General features: G+C 40.9%; 3 protein-coding genes across 3 annotated transcripts; all 3 read right to left on the bottom strand.

The window, feature by feature from the left end:
• Positions 1–1,931: 1,931 nt before the first annotated feature.
• On the bottom strand, positions 1,932–4,124 carry hoxa4a (homeobox A4a). Its single transcript, XM_042507210.1, has 2 exons — positions 3,558–4,124; positions 1,932–3,052 (listed from the first exon to the last, which is right to left on the bottom strand). Exons 1-2 carry the CDS (start codon positions 3,973–3,975, stop codon positions 2,721–2,723), a joined length of 750 nt encoding a protein of 249 aa, XP_042363144.1. The 5' UTR covers positions 3,976–4,124; the 3' UTR covers positions 1,932–2,720.
• A 7,636-nt stretch (positions 4,125–11,760) lies between these two features.
• On the bottom strand, positions 11,761–14,624 carry hoxa5a (homeobox A5a). Its single transcript, XM_042507123.1, is given in 4 exon segments — positions 11,761–12,880; positions 13,496–13,767; positions 13,769–13,823; positions 13,826–14,624. Coding segments are annotated over 4 exon segments (831 nt in total). The 5' UTR covers positions 14,079–14,624; the 3' UTR covers positions 11,761–12,629.
• Positions 14,625–18,369: 3,745 nt separating this feature from the next.
• On the bottom strand, positions 18,370–21,455 carry LOC121958243 (homeobox protein Hox-A7-like). The gene is made up of 2 exons (XM_042507125.1): positions 20,984–21,455; positions 18,370–20,079 (listed from the first exon to the last, which is right to left on the bottom strand). Exons 1-2 carry the CDS (start codon positions 21,348–21,350, stop codon positions 19,772–19,774), a joined length of 675 nt encoding a protein of 224 aa, XP_042363059.1. The 5' UTR covers positions 21,351–21,455; the 3' UTR covers positions 18,370–19,771.
• Between the last annotated feature and the right edge of the window lie 1,571 nt (positions 21,456–23,026).

The following is a 23,026-nucleotide window of genomic DNA, read 5'->3' as shown; positions in this document are numbered from 1 at the left end:
ATAGCTGGAAATAAACAGCTTATAATACAACATATATGCATATGCGCCAGAGGACTATGAAAGAAACTCCACTTCCGGTATATTTTAGACACATTTTTAAGATCTCCACAAAATTTAAGAAAAAAACAACCAAATCTACTTACAAGTCATGACGATCTGTTTCCAGCGTATAGAGTTCTGTCAGGGGAGAGGAGATCTGACTCGCACCCTGCAGAGGATCACTTCAAATGAAAATAAGGCAGATTTTCAGATCTATTTCTGACCCCCGGGGCATTCATTATTCAACAAGTCACGTGTACGGGGCGAATTAAAATTTCAGTACATTGGAAGTGACCTCTATTCGCGAATCAAATGACTTGAAATCTCGTAATTGAACTAGTTGGACTTCTTGGAGTCTGCGCAAAATCGGTGCCAATTTGCCTCAACGCCATCTTCTGCGCAGCTTCCATGTCTGCAGCAAAAGCTGCACAGATATGCAAAAAGGTTTCGATATTTCTGCAGGATTATTTTTTTATATGCTGACACAAAAAAGTTGAGTGAAAGATGCAACAAAAACTGAACGGAAAGGGATAAATTACTGTGACTATGTGTCTGTCACTCTGTGGCTTTTACTGTGGGAATTCTGATGTCAGTTGTATCTAATTAAATGCATTGCAAACCCATACATTATGCTATTATTGGCATATATACGGAGCAGAAACCATCAGCGCCAAAACGTATTTAAAATCATACTAAATTACATGCGAAATGCGAACATGTTTCAGCACATGCCTGGCCTCTCCATACAGCCTGACACGAGTGTTTCTTTGATATATTGCAGAAGAGCTGTCCCTAAGTATAATTTTGGGAAAATTCATGGCACGGATTCACACCTAAACGCCGTTTTTGTTTCCGCGCTGTCTCTGGGTAGATCTTAAATGAGAAGAAAAAGCTCGCGGAGGTCTCAGCGCTGATGTATGGTCTGAACATTGTGTGTGTCGAAAGGTCAGGGGTCAAAAGAAGTGCTCTGAGCCGGTGATTGGCCAGAGTTGGCCGTGTCCCCTGGTTGAACTCTCTATTGTTTGGATGTAGCAGGTAGTGACCAACACTCACACTCTGGTGCACTGAGGTTGGCTTGAGATCTCCTTATAATGGCAAGTGAGAACAATATGTGTGGCCGGATACATTTAACTATTTGGGGCTTGATTCCCGTGTCAGTAGCAAAGCCTGCAACATTTGAGCAGCTGATATCTGCCTACTAAATTCCAACCACACATCATCTTTATCCACGAAAATACGCATGACATTTATGCACATTTTACGGATTAGAATCGCAGCCAGTTGAGCATTATAAGACATAGTGCATAGTCAGACACATCATCATTTTTACGCAATATGTTGCAGATGGGGATAGGTTTTGCAAGATATTTCCGAAAAAAAGGTTACACACATTAAGCACCTAAAAATGTAGGAACTCTTTCCCTCTATGTAAATCTTACTTTAAATGAAACTTGGCAACTTTACGCACGGATTAACAAGTGAATTATCTCTGCAAATAATGTAAATTACAGCAAATTGATTTTGATTCAATTTAGATAAAGTAGAGGGATATAACAGAAGCATATAAAAAGAATTATGAAAGCATGGCGCAGCAAATTATCCAATGTTCGAACACACTATCACAATTTTATGCACGTATCTCCAAACACTGGATAACTGATTCAAATGTGTAAAATAAAACTTCTAAAATAACTCTAAGCCCCCCTGCTGAAGTCAACACAAACAGCATGAAAAAGAATTTTTTTGAGTATGAAAACGCAATCCAAAAATCGGGAATTAAATTTTTTGTTAAAGAGGAACCTAATTTGGCATATTCTTACGCGCGGCTTTAAATATACATGTTGCGCTCAACTCAAATTTTCAATGAGAAAATGTGTAAAGCCAAGTCAGCCTTATAAGTGAAGTACACATTTATTTCACAAGGACACATTGAGCCTACACTAGCCTACATCACAACGGTCATTACTGAGACAACACATACAAATATTCACAGTTTAGAACACAGCACAACATGGGACGGACTAGCACAAATAAACCAAGAGACCTTACAACACCAACGAACAGAATCCTACATGACGAAATGCTTTCCTTATTGTGCCTTCATTATGATTTGCTATGTACATTAAAATGTGAAAGTCACCTGGACTACATTCAACAGTAAACCGACCCACTCAAACGCACAAACTACACTGTTACTCTGACTGATGCCATATAACCTCTAAAACTGCCGTCTGCTTTTCTAATAGGCATCTAGAGTCTCGCTAAATATCTTTCAAGTATATTAGAGCTTTCCATGAGCAATAATAAAAAATAAAAACGAAGAGAACATAGAAAAATGAGTCCAAACTTACTTTTACCTCACTCAGTTTTAACTGTAATGATACAATTTGATCCAACGTCTGAATGTGCGTTATCCTTCTTTCATAATAATAAACAAATATATAAACACTTCAATTGCCACCGTGGCAAGTAAAGGTGAATTTCAAGCTTATATGAGGAGGACGACCGGACAGGGAGAGGGGACAGGACGTGACAGGGGCCCAATGGCAGAGGCAAGGTGAAAGAGATAACACCATGTGTGTGTAAAATACTGAGAATCGGTCCATCAAATTCCACTTGTGATATTTGCCATCTCAGTCTGGATTGGGTTCTTTTTTGTGGGATGGGTGTTCATTCAAGCACTATAGACCTGCGGTGCACGGCGTGGGGACAAGCTGCTGGCCTGTTTTGATCTGCTGCTGCTGGGCCCCCGAGGCTGAGGACGAGGCCGAGCTGCTGGAGGAGCGGATCTTGGTGTTAGGGAGCTTATGCTCCTTCTTCCACTTCATCCTCCGGTTCTGAAACCAGATCTTGACCTGGCGCTCGGACAGACACATGGTGTGCGCAATCTCCACCCGCCTGCGCCGGGTCAGGTACCGGTTGAAGTGGAACTCCTTCTCCAGCTCCAGAGCCTGCTGGCGGGTGTAGGCAGTGCGGGACCTCTTGGGCACTCCTCCGTTGTAATTGGGATTGACTGGAGAGGGGGGAAAAGCCAGGCAAGCAAGCAGGTGTTACACGCAGGCTGATAGCGTTTATTCCAAACCTATAGTCCCTCCACTGAACACATTACGCGCTTTGAAAATCACATTTCTGGGTTTGGTGGGAAATCACAGCCGCTCTGTTTGTTTTACTCAGTTTACGGACATGACCTTAATGTGGAGATGCCGAGTGTACAAGCACTCGCATCCAGGGACATATCAAGCTTAGAAATGATTAACAAAACAGCGGGGTTGGATATTACAGTTTGGCTCGGCTCCAGTGGTGAAGGTAGTTTGGGTTAAAAAGCAACAAAGGCACATGGCCCCGACAGACGAACACAGGCAATAAAATTTACGAGGGTCCTTAATTACCGACCCTGCTGCTCGATAGTCGTAAATTGCTGTTGTAAGGGCTGCTACTAGTGCTGCCTCAATAGGCTTGCGTGTGTTCCAGTGGTTGTTTCTCAGTGGTTCTGCTATTTAACCGTGACGATAACTCACCGTTGCTAACGTGAACCTTTTTCATCCAAGGATAGACCACCGGCTCCTTGCCCTTCGCTACGCCGGGATATACCTCACTGGCGAGGCTGCAGTCTTTGCTGGCATTTGCCCCTGCGCCACCGTCTGGGGCCACGGTGAGGCGAGGACCGTGGCTCTGTGGAACCGGCTGCGGCTGTGCGTGGTGCCCCTCGCCGAAATCATCGAGTCCAGTGGCGGGGACGTTACCGTAATCGTAGCCCGTTTCTGTGTAGTTTGACCTCGGATAGGATGGCTCGTCGTGATGGGGGAAGCCCGTATCTTTTGGCCGCTCGTAGTAATCACCAGGGTTTGGAATGTATCCGCTCTGCTGATATTCGTCGCATGGAGGAAAGGACGGCTCGATATAGTTGGAGTTTATCAAGTAGGAACTCATGGTCATTAATTTGTGAAGTGCAACAATACTAATTTTTATCGCGCTGTCGTTTTTCTGATCTCCACAAAACCCTCCTACTCCCTGTCAAATGTACAAAGTTGCCTGGTCACGTGTGAAGCGCCACCAATCACCGCTTGTCCTGTGGGCATCATGTAAACAGGAACCAATGGAAAGCATGGCATTGGTACCACCAACACTGCTCGGACTGGCTTACGTTGATGTTTTCCTTATTAAATCACAGTATATAAAGCAAAACCAATCACCTAACTTGTTTACTGCATGGGGCCAAACTTATGTGGGTGAGGCTTTTCCTGCATGTGGAAAAAATCCACCTCCTCTGAAAAAGAGATGTGAAATTCAAGCCCTGATAAAATGAAGGTTATCACAAACAAAGGCTGTTTCTAATAGTGGCGTGAATATAGCATGTTGGAGTTTCAAACGTGTTGAATCCCAATAAAGACACAAGCGGGAAAACAAACAAACAAAAAAAGAAGCATAAAATGTAATGCTGTATATTCAAATGATCGAAACCGAAGAGCGTCCTGCAAGCACTGACGAGCCGCTGCTCTGCGGACACACACGCCTGCATATAAAGCATATGACTTGTGCATCAGTAAAACCTGGTGAATACCCGCTTATGACACACACATTAACAACTTACATCTCTCACGCTGCACACCTGCGCGCATGCAAAAGGCCACTTTTTCTTCCTTTCATAGGTACAAATGTGAAAACGTTTTTTTTCCTGCATTTTGCAAGGACATTGCAATAATTTTAAGCTGTTTTTGCACCACATGAAAGTTATCTGGCACTGATCGCACGGCCGTCACGTATTATCAGTGCTCCTGTGTCAGCTGCCACTGAAAAGCACACCCAAACAACACTGGCCAAACACTCGCAGTACATGTTGTACTGTTCATTCCAACCACAAAGCGTGGGATTTTTCACCAGCACAGACCACTTCCAGAATTGCTCTGCACAGCTCACACAATCTCACGTCCAATACAAATAACCCATTCTGATTAAATCTGGAAATATATATATTATAATAATAAAGGCTTTCCACAAACAATTATGCAACATTTCCATACAAATTTGCAATATCCTAATATGCTGAGAGTGTTTAAAGGGCTTCCTGCAGTTCCACTTACTGTAAGGCAAAGATAAAAACACTGCCATGTGTTGTAACTATGAAAATATGTTTTGAATAAAGAAGGTAAAACGTTAAATTAAAGGAAAAATATTCAGTACAATAATTGATAATAATATACAAACAAGATATTTATTTTTTTACAAAATCATGTTTTCGGGGGGAGGAGGGGTGCTCAAATTTAGGAATATTCTTTGTTAGCCTTCCAGATATTTAAATATTATTAAAATTAAACAAAAAAATCTTTGGAAACTGCTTATTTCTAAAGGAGAAAATATAAAATCATCTGACCGTACTCCTCGCCATCAGCCATCACGTCCAGGTCCTGTTTCCTCTCCATGTCCGAGGTGCCACACTGTATCTGCGTCCCATGAAGATGCAGCAGCTCTTCACAAAGCTCATCCACACTGTCCACGTCAACAAGGCCTCTGCATAGAGAAACAAGAGGCCAAACTTCGGAAATATTGAAAGCTTTCTTTTCAAACCTTTTTTTCCCCTTTTTTTCCCCCGGTCCCCTCCTATTCTATTCGCTCCTCTAAACAGAGATAACTTCTGCCTGACCCCAAAGTGACACCATTTCCATTTTGTTTCTGATTAATCTTGCCCATTGACAGTCTTTGTTAAACAACAAGGCGTGCCCCCTTTTTCCAAAGAGGCGACATTTTCATATCTGTTAGACGCAGTGACCTGGGGTTCACCCCGGACTTGGACTTCAGTTTTGCAGGGGTCTGTTCATCTCTGAGTGGAATTGGGGGAGCACTTAGCGTGGGTCAGCACCCTGCAAGGTCCCCAAAGGATTTTAAAAATGTGCAAAAGACTTCAAACCATCTAGAAAACCTCACGTCGAGGTATGAGTTAGAATCTATGGAATATTGGATCTTGCAACTACAGAGCTCTGCTGCAGATGATATATTTAACATGAAATCTTTTTTCCCCCCATAGAGCTGATCTCCATCTCCAGATTTTGGATGCAAACGACGCAAAACAGGTGGATTTCCCCCCCACAGCAACCAGAGACAGGCCTCAGTTTCTGCTCTTCCAAAAAAGTCAGGTTATGTTGCTGTAAGGCAAAGCTGCTACTATCTTGTGTATCTTACAGCATTTCGCACCTAACTCATTGTAAATGGCAGCTGATGTGCTTTCCGCCATATATCCACTGTATCCGTATGGCCGAGAGACCACCTGAGAGGCAATATGTCAACATAATGTCAGCGGTAAGACGACTTCACATCATATCTAAATTTACAGTCTGCTGCCATGCTATTATATATAGTTCCTGTATAAATATGGGCCAGATCAGCTTGGCTATTATCCACTTACTCTGTTGTTTTTTTACAGGTCATTCTACTTGTTGCTACTTTTATTTCTGCAATGTTTTAGCTGTGAATAACTTCATTCAAACATATCATCATGATTCGAGAATGCAGAAGAAGCATTTTAGATAACAGTCCTGGTAATACTTCCATTATCTAGTCCACAGGCCTGCAAGGTGCTGCTGTATGTTCGAGCGAAATAAAGCATCTGGAAAACTCTCCAACAATGCAGCAACATATAATAGGATAATAACCATGCAATTGACCACTGGAGCAAAAGGAAGCATTTGGAAACAATGTGAAAGTAGCTTACTATCTTGGTAATTTTCCACAAAATTGAAACACCCATTTTGCTCCTAATGAAAATAAAAACCGTTACAGCTTTTGTGTTGGAGATTTTATTCTAAGACTAAATAATCTAACAGCCAGATCACGGTGTTCCCTTTCAGCGCGTATACTGTGAGGTGAAGGTCTATTTAAGCAATATACATCATGCTGACAGTTTACTGTAAATTTAGATTATCAGAGAAGTGCTGTGACGATGGTGACAGATTGCAGATGGCTCTCACAAGGTCTCTCGTCTATACGGAGCCCTAACGGCAGAAAATAAAAAATCCTCTCTGCATTCAAGTTGTGCCAACGATTCGGGCCAGAAAACACCTTTATGGAAATATTTTGATATAGGTAAACGCTCATAATAAAATCTTTTTATACAGTGTGTCACGTGTTTTTTTCCAGCACTTTAGAGAAAGGGCTGGCAACAGTAGGAGCTTTAACAATAACTGGGAATGGTCACTGGCTTATATATATAGCTGCTTTGATTAGAGCACGAGCAGAGTGACCTTCACACCGTTAACGGGGGTTAAAAGAGGGAAACAAAAGCAACTTTATCCTTTAGAAGGTGCATAGGCAACTTATTTATCCCTCTAAGTACATAGGTTGTTATATTCGACAGTACAGAGGCTGTATTAAGTGAACGTACAGAGTCAGAATACTTCCAAGAACATTAAAACTAATGTTTCCAAAACATTAAAGGTATGACTGAACTCACAGATAGTTTTAAAAGTTTGATAAGTCGAATTGTGCACTTTAAGATGATTTAACACTATTTAACAATCAGACTGTCAATCTTTGAATGCAAAACAATTGTTTTTTATATTGAAAACATATGAAATGATGCTTTCGGTTTAAAAATATTTAACCTGATTGTTTTTTGTTTTTTTTTTTTTAAAGTGTGTAACAACATTATTTAGCGGCGTGACTTTCGGTAAACGCATGTACAAACCATCGTGACGATACCATTCTTTATTTACCTTCATTCGAGTTTTACCTTTTAAATTCAATAAACAAAGTTTTATGAACAAAATACTCCCTTTATCTTAATTTAATCCATCGTTATTTGGGCATTTAAACTCTTTATGAAGTGCAAAACATGTATTTGTGTCGCGCTTTGCGCTTTTTTTCTGTCTACAACTGTGTTAAATTACTACAAATAAAATAAAGTTTTGAAAGTTTGCAAAATAAAGTGTTTCCTTCTTTATGAAATTCATGTCAAGGTGAGAATAAAAAGTTGATGGAAAAGAAATTGAAAATACTGACAGATTTTTTTTGGTCCTCTTTCCTAAAATGATGTCTTGTAAGAAGTTTTTCTCAATTCTAATTTTTATTGAAAATTTTTACTTTTTAACAAATAGTTGTTATGTTCTTGTGTGTTACGTTGCTGACGACAAATAGAAGTTGTGCGATTTTACCGAGTCTCAGTTTTAGGCTTTTTGAGAATAATATACGTCAAATAATTTTGTTTTTTCTGTTAATTTGAGTTTGTTATCAGCCATATTTTCGAATTTTTATTTTTTATTTGGCCTTCACGTCTACAACCAAAGTGCTTTATAAAATACTCTTTTCCCCTAAGCGGTTAAATGGGCCCAGTAAATAGAATAAATAAAATAAAGGCCATCATATATATTATATATTGCTATAAAAAGAAATGATTTTTAAAACTCTCCCTCTACGAGTCACAAAAACATCTGTGACATTTCTGTTTTCTTGAAAAGCTTCTATTCAGCGGATCAGGAAGAGAGGGGCTAAATGTTTTTTAAGGGGTCCGGGGGCTCAATTTGGGGGCTGTGGGCCTTCCCATTACCCTGTGACCGGGTCGAGAGTATCAATCCTCAAAATGCAAATTTTGCCCTCGTCCCTAAACATATCAAATGCAATTTATTCAAAGGAAATTCACCAATCAACCGCCCTAATAAAACGCCAGCCACTCAATCTTGTTGCTGGGGACGGGTGGGGGGTCCCCTCCCCCGGTCCCAAACGCGAGGTCACCGCGCTTTCAGGGTTCACCTGGAGTGCACCGTGCAACATATGTAATTCAAAGCTATTCTGTCTTTTGTGTGGAGAGTCAAGATCGCTATTATAAGGCTGGCATCAAGCTCCGAGTGAACAGATGACGGAGACTTGTTCAGCGCGTAAACTTTTGACCCCAATTTTTCCTCCTCTTCTGCAGCTATCTCGCCCTCATCTGTCCCGGCCCAGTGAGATATCTGCCCCTCTCGAAACGAAAAATTGATTTGAACAATGTGTATATCTCTTGCCATCGTGATGATCATTTTCACAAATTTCATAATTAGAGAAGATGCCAGCACAAGACTTGAAATGCAATTGTGTCTTTATGATGTTTCCAAAGAGGGAGTGAAAAGATAAATCCAATAGGCTCCCACTCAAGACTAATAGGGCCGTAAAATATGCAAATCATTCATTAGCGTTATAGAGCAACCAAAGCAGCCAAAAGTCTTTGTTGGAGGCAACACTTTAAGTTGGACTCCCCCTCTCTCTTCACACGGTCTTTTCCTCTTGTGCGGGGATGTTACCACGGGCTCTGTGCCCCTCGGTAAATTCATTTATACGCATTATGCTTATAGGCAAAGCCGAGCAAACGTGTCATTAACGTGAAGGCGCGTGTGCGCGCGGTGCTGTGGATGTGTGAGTGGTTTCCCTCTCTCCATACAGCAGGGTGACAGTGAACTTGGCCTAAAGCGAGCTCTGCTGGTGGCTCTGAGAGGATGCAGATTTATCTTGGTGCTGTGGCTGACCTCCAGATGAACCTACAGCACTCCTCTCTCTCTCTCGGTCTCTCTCTCTTTCTCTTTCTCTCTCTGCCTGGCTGTGTGCCGCACATGGGGCCCTGACGAAATTTCTCCTTTTGAAATATTGGCAAGGGTTTTAATTTCCAAATAGCCGCACTCTCCGAGTGTCTGTTGTATTTTCAGCGTGTCTGAAATCAAACTGGAAAGAGCGCAAATCGCGTATTTCGTTAAGACGGCGACTTCTTTACATAACAATGAGCAAAATGTGTTAAGCAGTAAAGAAAAGGTATCAGGAGCGTGACTTGGATTATTAAGGTTATTTGGAACCTGGAAAAAAGAGGGAAAAATAAATCAATTTCCGAAGAATTTCGCCTCGTCTGTGCAGAATTTATTCTCAAAATGAGACCAGATTTTAAATTCGACTCCAGCATTTGTGGAAATTGATTTAATAACTCATCTAAAGTGATACAAAAAATATTTATTTGCAATAGCCTTTAATGATCCCAGCGCGAGTGCTGTAGGCCTCTGCGTCAAATACAAAACTTGGTGTTTAAGTTATGGAAGCTGGCGGACGAAGCTGCAAATCCGCTCAGGTAACAACTTTAAGAAAGCTGTATTTTAAGTTTGTTTGCTGCCAAAAGCTCACAAGATTCAAAAAGTGATATCCATGAGAAATGTTTTCATTTTTGGCCTAAAAATTTAAAAATGGACCCAGGCGCGTCCTCGCACGCTCTTTAGCTGCAAAAATGAGCAATGATGTACAAGAAAAAGGCCAACTCGTACAAAAAAAGACAGAAAGAAATTATATTATTTACCCCCATTTTCAGCCCATTGTTTTTTTGGAATAAGGGTCCACGGTGGCTGGTTTCGCCCGAGCACTGATCGGCCAAGAGGTCACCACAAAGCGAGAGTGACTTTTAAGAGGTCATCTGAACTTTTCAACCCCAAACACAAAACGACGTGGCTGACACAAAACGGAATTCCTTTTCAAATGTCTCCCTGCTGCTGTTTGTCCCCATGTTGTGTTTACTTGACACTTTACAGCCTGTCCTAAAGCCATACACGGTGCCAACATGTGGAGCTCAACAAAAAAACAACTGCAACTTTTTTTTTTCTTATCATGGACCTCCAACTTCCAAAAGTCATCAGCACATACAGAATCCAATCAAACGGAGCGAGCTGTAAATCTGTAGGCCTGCATTAGCGCTTAACTTTATCAAGGAAATCTCCACACATCCCTTGGAAACTTTCTGGTTCACGGTCTGTGAATCCTCCAATGTAATAAAACGACAACAACTAGAAGTTTGTGGGGGTGGAAATGGACACAGAGATAATTATCCAACATGTAAAAATGGATTATGAGTTACACCACAGATGGAGGGAAACAAGTTACACGGGGAAGGAAGCAATTAAATAGCCATGAGCCGGACCCAACCCTGCGCAACATCTGCCGAGACCAGTATTCAGCGCTGCACAACTGACAAATTAGTGTAATGGACTAATAGGGACAGATAGAGGGAGCGAATACAATAATATGGCTGTTTAACACGGGCTGGCTGTTCTCGGGCTACCGGATAGTCTGCAGGAACTTACCCAGAGACGCGGTCCTCATCCTGGAGAGCGTCCGGTCCATAGTGAGGCAGACTGAGCAACAGAGACGCTCTGTACCGGTCAAGTAACACTTACAGCCTGCAAAGAGAGAGTCAGACGAAGCCTTGCCGTCAGTGCGATTATATGTTATGTGCAATATACTGTCAACTCCCCAAAACCATAAAACTTACTTTAATGGCTACCACGTGACCGTTTATGGCCAGTGAGCCTATCTGGCCGCGCTCCGGATGATTTTTACGATCTAATTCATAGACAAAACCCCCCATTCATTTAGCACCCAAATGTCAGAGAGCCAGAATCGGCCCTAATAAAGTTTACAGCTAGAAAAGTCGAGCTGATTCTCCGGGAATAGCCCAGGAGTCTGTGCGCAAAAGGGGACGCCCGGCCACTGGAGCAGCTTAGTGGCCAAGGACCCCCCCCCCCCAAAAAAAGCTCCACGACAAGGTGAGTAAAACATGAAGCTTTCATTCGAAAGGGACCTGTTGAATTCAAGGATTTACTTGAGGAAGCAATTTTTGGTCAGCTTAAACAGGTCAGGATTTTAGAGCAAACATGCAACTCTTCTCTTCCAGTCTTGGCAAAAGCTTGATTTTTTTTAAACAAAAACCCACACAGTAATCTTGCCGTTCCAGTAGAAATTTTATTATAATGGCCATCATCATCATCATTGTTATAGTATATTCTTGACTTCCAGTCTTTTAAAAACATTTACAAAAAGCTAATCACGATGGAGTTTATACACATAGGCTATGAAATTGACTGTGGGGACCCTCCACATAAAAATAGCTAAAGAAAAGCAAGACAAAACACACTTTTTAACTAACATGTTGCGCCCAGGTGACAAACAGAAGCTCCTGCAGAAAAACAACTGAACAAAAAAAACGATGCAAGTCTACTGTACATACAAGACTGAGTCGGCACCTCTGTCCATACATGTGTTCACAACGCACACAATAACCACATACTGCTGGCTCTACTTTTGGAAGCAAGTTATTGACAAGTTGGTACAATACATCAAACAAATAAATACATACATATACAGTACATACATAGAAAACGAAGGCTAAACACCAAGGCAGCTCAACCTCAACCCTCTATTTATTAGGCTGGTATTTGTTCTGAGTGCATCACACAACTTTTTACTGGATTTATTTGCGGTAGGTAGGTATCATTTCAAGCTTTTTTATTTTTTCGTCTGAACAAGAAATAATTTAAACAAACATTTATTGTTGCTTTTTTCTACTAAATCTAAACAGAACTGTACATTATGCATTTTTTTTACGCACATAAGCATTACCACGGTGGAAATAAAAAAGGAAATAATATTAAGGAATATAATGGGACGGTTGTCTGACATACAGAGGGCTCAGGTGGGGTGTCCCCTGTCCCGCACACAGCCCCGCTCACAAGTCTCTGCGCTTTTTTTTAATCAGAAGTAGAAGTTGATATGACAATCTTATTTTTTTTTATATAGTGCTCGTTATGAGGATTTGGATATCAAGGCCTGTAGCCTCCCCCGCCTGCAGCCGCCATGTTCATGCTCTTCAGCTTGTTGTCTTTCTTCCACTTCATCCTGCGGTTCTGAAACCAGATTTTGATCTGTCTCTCTGAGAGGCAGAGGGCATGGGCTATCTCGATCCTCCGCCTGCGGGTCAGGTACCGGTTGAAGTGGAACTCCTTCTCCAGCTCCAGGGTCTGATAGCGGGTGTATGCAGTCCTGGCTCTCTTCCCCTCTGGTCCTGACAAATCTTGCATAGACAGAAAAGAGGGGAAACATGTGAGATACAGAAGATTTAAGAAGAAAAAAAATAGTGTAGCAACTTTTTGGGGGGCTACATTTCTCACTTTTTTTATATTGCCTGTTTGTTTTTTACGCACGATGTTTCCATAAAACTAAATTCACCAAACGAGATAATTATCATTCAAAACATCAAAGCAAAGTAAAATACACACCTTTTCAACTAATGCACCTTGCGAAAGGGACTTAACATAATAAACTGGTATAAAATGGGCGCTATCTGACTAAAAAAAAAAAAACATTTAAAAAAACGCCTACATCCTGTATACAACTTATACATGTTTAACTAACTTAAACTTTGCATGTTATTTTATTGTAGCATCCCGCACCTGGTGTGTGTTGACAGCACTGAAAAGCAGCAGTACACCAAACAGGTGAGAGGCGCATATGGCGCCGTACGCTCATTTGGAGAGTAAATATATTTTTGCACTAAAATAGTCCAATTTTCTCCTGTTTTGCCTGTGCGTAAAAAGTATTTATATTAAACTTGTTTACACCTGAACCAAACAATAACACACTGCCAGCTCTCTAAAATCAATACAAGATCGTAAAAAAAACAGTTTACCGTGATTTATATGTAGTTTTCTCATCCACGGATATATCTGAGGCTGTGTTGACTCGGTTTGAGGAGTTGTTGGTGCGCTTCCCGCTGGCTTCTCCTCCTCGAGGGGAGAAGCTTTGGACACACAGTCCCGGCTGAGCAGCAGCGTGCCTCCGTTCGAGCTCGAGCACGGGGTTGAGCACGGGGTCGTTATAGAGTTTTTCACGGCTCGGTGTTGAGATGGAGTCTCGGTGACCGGAGACGAGCTTGCGACCGAGGAGCACGGTAGTGGGTCAGGTGGTGGCGATAGAGACGATGTCCCGGTGCTGCTGGCGGACTGGGTGTACCTGACTGGCTCCACCGAGGAGGGTGTTGTCGCCGCTGAGGAGTAGCCCGGTGTCCGCTCGCTGCCCACAAAGTGTCCGGTACCGGTCCGCCCGACTGTTAGGTCCATCCCGTTGTAGCCATAGCCATACCTGCTGGAGTGCATGGCTGTTGAGTCTCTGTATTGCTCGTTTGCCGTATTATGGTCTCCATAATTATGTAACTGGAAGTCCGCGCCATTGGGATAGCGACCGCAGAATGAGTTCACAAAATAGGAGCTCATTTGTTGACAATTCCACCGTTTGCTCGTTGTAGGTATTGTTGTTGTTTTTTTTATTATTTCAGAGGTAAAACAGCATAAACCTGTGTGCTTGATTTGTGGCTCTTATGGTTTAGCGCGTCCTATAGCACCCTTGCACAATTTATGATGAATTATGGAAATGAGTGGGACCATGGACTTGATTCTCTCTTACGTAGGCACCCAAATATGGGGTACGGCAGAGTATCACGTGCTTTTGTTGACCAGTCGTAAATCCTGCTTGGTGACCTCCAGAGGTAAACTCGTGCACGCAGGAAATACTGGGTGGGATGTGAAGGGCGCGCGCCTCCATGCGCTCGTGGCTAGGGCAAGCTCTGAGCCACGGTTTGGGTGTTTTGGATTGTCGTGGTGCGCCATCCTCTGGCGCAATTGCTGCACTGCGCGTCTGCGGCGCTCTCTGAGGCGTGGGCTCCACACGGGGTCATTCGGAGGTTAACGACCATTGCGGCAAAAACCAACGGGCTCCTAAACAATATAACAAGTGGCATGCTGAGAGTGCAATCTCTGCGAGGATAGTGTACAGAAATAATTCGATCAGAATCTGTTATGCATGTTATGATGGGCGATGAGTGGAGATAGTGCGCGCAGTTAATAGAATAAAAGCCCATTCAAAACAGGGCTGCTTTTTTCACACTCTTGCTTATAATGATGAAACAACTTAATGTGGGAAAAGACTGAATAAATGTTTTAGGGAAAAATAAAAACCAAACGTAACACTGTCGAATAATAACACACAGGCTACCATTCAAGGCCCGTGCTTTATGTCACTGTGAAGAATTAATACATTTAAATATAAGCTATATGTGAAGACACGTAAACACGCATTACTGTCTATTTTAGGCTGGTTAATATTTAAGGATTCCGAACAATACGCCCTCACATGATATTATAAGCTTTCTGCATATAACTCGACTTTATTACGCTCCCGTTTTAAGGCGACTCGTTGGTCATATTGACTTCTAAACACCCAATATATTATTAAACTACATTTTCAGTATTTCTATGTTTGTGAGACATCAACACAAGATCAAGAACAACATAAATTCTCTTTTTTTAAAAAGCAAATATTCGGGGTGGAGTTTTGCCATTTAAAGACACAAAAAAGACGAAATTTGAAAATATTGAAAAAGAAAACAAAAAACAATTATTGTAGAAATTGGAGCCAACGCATTTGAAATATCAAATGTAAAATAACCACAATATTCATACAATAATTCACAGTTTTAGTTTCTGGATTGTGCCATAAACTATTCGTATTCACTGGGCTACAAAGAGGAAAATTCCTGTTTCCCCCCTTGTATCCTCCACTTAAAGCCTAAAGTTACTAAAATATAAACTTTTCTGTCTTGAAGTTTGCAAAAATAACAATAACCCAACTGATTAATTGCAATGCAGCACAGACAAACTAAAGATGTTCATTATTACTATTTTTAAAGTGTTTAACCTTTCAGTTTTAGGGAAATCGTTGGGGGAAAAAAGACAAACTCCCTCCAGCTTTGACTGTACTCTTGTCAATGCACTTATCGAAAAGAGTAAATCAGCTATCTCCTATGTTAATTCTAAGCAGGAGTACAAAAACAGCAGAGCCGCTCAGAGCCCGACACACACGAAGCCTAAATACAGGCATGACGCCTCGACCGGCGCTCTCCGTTTGGTTTTCTCCTTGTGGAATTTTTATGGCACCTTCGCCTCTCCAAGGCAGCGACGTGTCCTCTGCCCCCTCACCCCCCCACCACCCCGTGTACTCGTTCCCCAGAGCAGCCCCCTTTACCCAGCACAAGCCCAATCATGTGTTTCTGACAAAAACAGTAAGATATAGATTATTTATTCTGTCCCAGGTATGTGCGCCCTTTGCGGTAACAGACCCCCAGCCAGAAGGCACGACGAGAGGAAAACCGGGCTCACCAGTGGGCCCACACTAAAGAGAGGAGACCTACGGAGTGTGTGTTGGCTAAACAAGTCTAGCAGCTGATTTATGGCTGGCCAATGGCAACAAAGTTCCCACGAAAATTATTTCCTCTGAGTCGAGCCAGGGACACACCCAGGAACTAAATAAAGCCCAAAAGAAAAGAGATGAAAGAAGTGAGTGCGCACTGGTGTCAAACATGTCGGGCTGGGAGCGAGGGGGCCACTGCTGCAGGAAAACAGGAGGGCAGTGCACTCTGCAGGCACACTCACACACCAGCACTCCTGAGTCTAAAGGTATATGCAGTCTGATAGCCTAATATGTTTAATCCGCGTTCGGTCTTAATATCATTACGCACAGCTACAGCACGATTAAAGCTCACCGTGGTCACATTCAGGATAGTTAAAGATATTTTATGGAATACATTCTCAGCAGAATCAGCAGATGAACTCTTTTCCAATAGAAAGCATCGGAAATTAGGAGCAAAAACATAGCAGCCAAAACACATGGAGACAGCAACATTAATATTTTGCACACACAAAAAAGCCGATAACAACATAAGCAAGTATGGAACATGCAAAGTAGCAAACGGACATCATACTGGATGCATTTAGCTTCGCATTCGCTTTTGCACAATTGATATTTTGCAAAAGAAATCTGCTTTGCACGTAAGTCTTCAGAGCTTTGAGCGAGTAATAATTTATTGCACGAAAGAAATCACTGCAGCTTCTCAATACAGCACAGCAAGCTCGCTATAGACGTATGTTAGGAAACACAGTGATCAACATCAATGAGCAAACATGGAGATCAAATATTTTTCTTTTTAAATTCCATTAACAAGACATTCCTGCTGGTCAATTAAAGGTCATTCAAACGGCAAAGTCTTCTCGCTTTGTTCACTGAAAATATGTATTAAAATGTCTTCATCATTGGGCAGTGATTTATCGCCTGCATGCACATTTATGAAGCACAAAAAAAACTTTAAAGCATGGACACAGATAGAAATAGAGCCCGACTTGTCTGTCCAGTCTGCACCACAGGACATTTGCAGCCAAAAAAAAAAACAAAAAAAAAAACAGCCAGAGCTGCAACCACAGTACCCCCAGTGTCTCCACAGGAGGGCGTCAAAGAGCTCATCTTTTGGCCACAATCCACCCAATGAATTTTTGCAGCCGAAAGCCAATCCCCATTCAAACCCAACAACAAACAAATACGATCTTGACAGCATGCAAAAGCCAACAGGAGGACCGAAGCAACAATATTCAGACTGATCAGATTGACCATTCAAGTCACAATAAAATAAACTCGAACCATTCCTTCCACACGATTTAAACCTCTGAGTACTCAAACGGAAAACATATAAAATGCGACACTTTACAAACTGGTTATTGTTTGGATTAGTTGTTTGCAAATGTCAAAAAAGAGCAAACATATTGACAAGTTTCAGCTGTCTTACCTTGTGGTGGTTTCTTGTAAACAGAGGAGGTGATGAGGGGAGTTCGCAGGTGCAGTGATCCAGCTGAGTCCCCGTGGACGGAAGCTGGGGCTCCCGGGGGGGTCAGTGACGCACCGGGGCTCCTTCCTCTCATCGTGCCTAAACGAGACCCGACAGCAGGGCACCCAAACGATCCGGTCATGTCCCAAAGGCAAGCTCCATTCCTGCGCGTCGAGCCCTGCACCACCGAGAAAAAAACTCCAGAAAAAAAGGTGTAAAAATGTAGAAGGTCGCTGGTGGGAAGAAACAGCCGCGTGGAAGCTCGAGACCGTTAAACGAGAGGCTGCTCTATTCCGCTATTGGAAATTATATATAAAAAGTTCATGTTCACGGCTCCCCCAGCACGTGACCAGCTGCAGCCAATGGGAAGCCGAGCCGGGTCGTAAAGTTGTATTGCTATGTTGTAAATTTTCATAAACAACAACGGATTTATGACCCAGCGCTGGAGGGAGAGATGGGGAGAAAGGGGGAGGGAGAGACAGAGAGGGAAGGGGGCAGGTCACCGTCAGGCGCCATCTTACCGAGGACAGAGGGAATGCAGAGTTCAACAGTAATTTCCCTTCATGTGTAGCCTGTCCCATCTCGCATCCTCATAGTTCACATTCCCCAACTTAAGTGTTTACCTAACACTCATAATAGAGCGCGACATGTTTCATTACATGCAACCTAATACTGCTCAACATATTACTCATCCGGCGCGTGTTATTATGACTGCTTATTATCATGCCTGAAGTTGCACAATATTAAATTCGCAAATATTGAAGGAAAATATTACATGCAAACAAATACACAGTTAAAAGCTATTTTCATTCAGTTATTGTATTTTAATTTACAGATTTAACACATACCCAGAGCTATTTGTTTACGTTGCTTCACAATGAAAACCTAAATCTATCACAGTATGTGCACATTTTAGCTTTTAACTCTTACAAAAAGCAAAATTTAATTAAAAGTGCATGCGTTTATTGCTGGCATTCACAAACACGTAGGGAATTTTGAGGCTAAAAATGTCTTCTAAAATGAAATAGACAACATTTTACTGCACAGGGCTAGGACTTCAAAACATTTACGTAAGGGTATTCCTACATTATAAGCATGTTCTGGGAATCTGAGGTAGGTTACATGAGATTATCTTAACGTAAACTAGCCTATAACTAAATCAATGTATGTTTTAATCCTTTGAAACATGAAAAAATGGCTTGATTTCTTTAAAAAGAAAAAACATGTAAAGAAGGCAGTACAACTTGAAAAGAAACTACACAAAAATTAGCGAGAAATTAGTAAAGGTTTGGTTTTTTTTTTAACCCTGAAAATTAGGGGGATTTTTTGAAAGAAAGAAAGAAAGAAAGAATAAAAGGAAACCTAAGAAACAAAAACCAACAAGCAAATGACCCAGCGGAAAAGTGCGTAAAATAGCAGCACAAAATTCAGTAATACAATTCTAAATATGTAGGGTAATTATAAATATACATGTCTGGGCATTTTACCATAGCGTTTTAAAAATAATTTTCTAAATCTTGCAATTTGCGGGACATTTACTGACTATTTTTCTCCCCATGTTTTTCACAGGAAATCAAACCACATTTCTTAGTGTTCAAAGGTTTAAATACTTGGGAAAGGCGTCTGAACGCAGCACGAGGAAAATGATGCCCATTCAGGTTTCAAAGGGTCAATCCTGGGATGTATAGAGATGTAAATAGGCATCGAAAACAGGGAATTGATAAGACATTATATTATTAAAAAATATACCAAAGCAGCTAAATCACATTTGAAGGCATTTAACTAACAAAGCATTCACTTAAAATGAGCCTATACTCGAAATAAGGCACATTTGCGCACAATGGGGTATTTGTTCTCTTTAAAAATACAACCGTCTGAGAATTACTCAAATATAATTTACTGTGAATTAGATTGACTTCTTGTGTCAGTGTTTGATATTAAATAGGTAGTTTTTCGTTCAGGAATGTTGACTCAGTACAATCTGTTAATTTTAAACACTATCGTGTTGCATGTACAAAAATATAGTTTGGATAGGTAGTTAGTGTCGATATCATGCAGATCCTTTGTATGCATTTTGGTGTTTTAAATATGGACAGTAGACCTACAGTCTACTGTTAAATACCTATTACACAATTGCCTTCAGCTGTCATTCATTTAATTAACCTAAAAAGCTCTATAGTGCATGATTGGTGCGTGAGAAACAACTCTTTAATTATACTAAACAGTGTTTCTTTCTTTTAATTTTCGTGTCTTTCGTTACTTTGCAGCCGTTTCTGAGTCCAAAGCGGCGCTCCGGGTGTCTCCAGCTTCGGGCTCTCCGGCCTCTGACACCGTCTCAGTATCACCGTCCTCTCCCCCGGGAGTCGCCTCCTCCTTGTGGTCTTTCTTCCACTTCATCCTGCGGTTCTGAAACCAAATTTTGATCTGCCTCTCCGTGAGGCAGAGGGTGTGCGCTATCTCGATCCTCCTCCTGCGGGTCAGGTACCGGTTGAAGTGGAACTCCTTCTCCAGCTCTAGGGTCTGGTACCGGGAGTAGGTCTGCCGCCCCCGCTTACGGTTTGTATCTGTGGAAGATAAGATGGGCCATAAAATTTGCAAAAAGAAAAAAAAAAACAAAAACTATTTTTCTGCATGCATGAAATGTCACAAACCATTAATTAAAGTGGTGTTGAAATTGATGCTGACAATAAAAACTTATAGCTGGAATCATTTTGAGACCCATTAATCTATTTGTGATAGCGCAGTTAATTGTGGCACATAGTTTAACATTACACACACACACACTCATAATACACTCAACTCTGAAGGGGATTTTTTTTTCTTACTGCATCTATTTAAAGTAGTCCTGCTGGGATGTTTGGCCCATGCCTCCTTTGATACTCTGCATGCTTTTCCAATTAAAAGCCAGCGATGCTCTGCGCACCGAAGGAGCCATTTGTAATTAGATTACAGCCCCAACACCTTCTCCCTCAAAATTATAACACATGCCAATGTTTCAAATAGCTTGCATTCTAAATCCACTTGACTTCTTTATGTGGCCGACAATACCGGTGCATATTGATCCAGCAATGTGTACGAACGGGTTTCAGAGAAATACCAGAGCCTCTGCAGTGCAGACCCAATTAGAAAGGAGCTGCAGAGTGCAAGAGAACTGATTTACACAACAGGCCGGTCTTTTTTTTTTACAACCACAAAGGGGAGAAGAGGCTATAAGAGTAATAGGAGTGCAGAGAAAACCCCCAGCGGCAAGGTCTCTGCGCACTGAACACACAGAAGCGCTGGCCAAATGAATTTATGGCCGCAGAACTCATTAGTTGCGCAATAAAAGTTTTACGATTCTTTCCATGCAACACCAATGGCTTCTCGAAATTAATTGAACCACTAACGGCCCAATGTAAGTATCCTAATGTTTTGTAGGAGCATTGACCTGCAGGGCTTTGAAATAGCACATAGGAGACCAGCACATACCTGATGCTCTCATCCAGGGGTACATCCGGTACTGTTTGTCCGGCGGCGAGATGAGGGGTCCCGGCTCCGGGTGGCAGCAGCTGTCGGTAAACAGGCGGCTCTGGTCAAACCGGCTGCAGTGCAATGTGTGCGCCTCCTGCCCCTGGCTATAGCCCGGAGTAAACACGGGTCTGCTCTGGTACGCTGCATTATTGACGCTGTAAACTCCAGACAGAGACGGCGCAAACGCGATGGCCGCAGCAGTCCGAGCCGAAGCATAGTCCTCTCCACTGGGTCCAATACTGCAAGAAGCCCGCTCCACGTTTGGAAAGAGAGAACTACCCGTCGTATATTTGCTAAGAAGACCATCCACATAATAAGAACTCATATTTTTTTCTCTCTCTGATTTGTTGGCCCAGAATCCTCAGTGTCGTTTTTACGAGGTAGCGTGATATATGACAGCAATACACCCTAGATTTACACCAAACCCCATTTTCACTCTGGACCAAAGAACTCACCCACGTGACTCGGGCCTGGCCGCTCTCATCCAATCAGCAGGCAGACACGGATTTCATTATGGCGCAGGACTGCAGAGTGGGATTAACACTTCACACACAAACACATACATGTGAGGGGACACCAGAGAAATTCTCACAATCTCGGTGATCTAGAGGTCATTTAGGTTAGGCTGTATAAGGTCATGTGTTGATGTCATTTCTCTCACTACTGCTTTACAAATATTTTTTTAAAAGCTCTAATTATTTATTTCGATTTTATGTATAGTTTCGTAGGATACATATAATTTATCTAATGACAATGTTCGACACTCGGTAATAGGTTACACCCATACAAAGCATATAATAATTGGCCGTAATAGATGCCATATAACATTAACTAATACGGCATACTGATTTAATTGTTTTCTTTTGCTTAAAAAAACGTCAGTCTCACATAGTAGTTACGTGGCATAAAAAATAAAAATAAGAGCAGCAATTTGAATATATTTCTTATGTCAGTATAAGAAAAAAAATTCGTGTGGAAACATTATGTATTACCTTTGATGTTTGAATATGATTATCTGTGACAATCTGACTTAATGTTGTGTGTGATATATTTAGATGTATATTTAGTGTGGTCTGGTTTTATAATCATTTTGACACATGTAAGGTGTTTTTGAGTACAATGAAATATGTTTTCTAATTAAAATTTATCATTGTTATCTATCTATCATTGTTATTTATTATTATTATTATTATTATTATTATTATTATTATATTATTATTATTATTATTATTATTATTATTATTATTATTATTTATAATTTTGAATACATATGCACGAACACTAGATTTGGGAGGTTATAAATTGACAGGAATGTAAAAAAATCTGTTTTTAAAACGACACTAGCTAATTAGAATATTGTATATATGGAATATAATTTATTTGGAACATTTTAAAATGAAATTAAAAACAAAATAAAATAAAATACTAACTAACAAGAATAATAGTGGACATATATATAATAGATTTTCATCCATTTGTTAATTATCATAGACAATTGTAATTATAGTAATAATAACCATTATAATAATTTGTATTTTTATCATAATTGTTAAAACAAGAGGGTCCAGTTCATCCTCCGTATTTTACTGGCATCACAACGTTCTCTTAAGTGTCCATAAATGATCAATAAATTAATAAATGAAAGCATATTTACGATATATACATAAATATACAAGTATGAAAGACGGTAAATTGTCAGAATGAGAGTAGATACAACAACAGCTACTACAACTACTATAACTACTACTACTACTACTACTTCTACTACTAATGATGATGATGATGATGATGATGATGATGATGATGATGATGATGATGATAATAATAATAATAATAATAATAATAATAATGATAACAACAACAATAAACCCTAAATTTGTTAAAATATTTGTGAGCTTAATGCTCACAAATATTTTAACAAACTTAATTGCCAGCTGATTGTTTTTTGCTTATGAACTTAGATTAAAAACCGTACAGAGAAAAAAATATGTTAGGAAATCA

The sequence above is a fragment of the Plectropomus leopardus genome, chromosome 18 (genome assembly GCF_008729295.1).
Source record: "Plectropomus leopardus isolate mb chromosome 18, YSFRI_Pleo_2.0, whole genome shotgun sequence".
Classification (NCBI taxonomy): Eukaryota; Metazoa; Chordata; class Actinopteri; order Perciformes; family Serranidae; genus Plectropomus; species Plectropomus leopardus.
The sequence above is the reverse complement of the archived record's forward strand: the minus strand, read 5'-3'. Positions and strand labels throughout refer to the sequence as shown.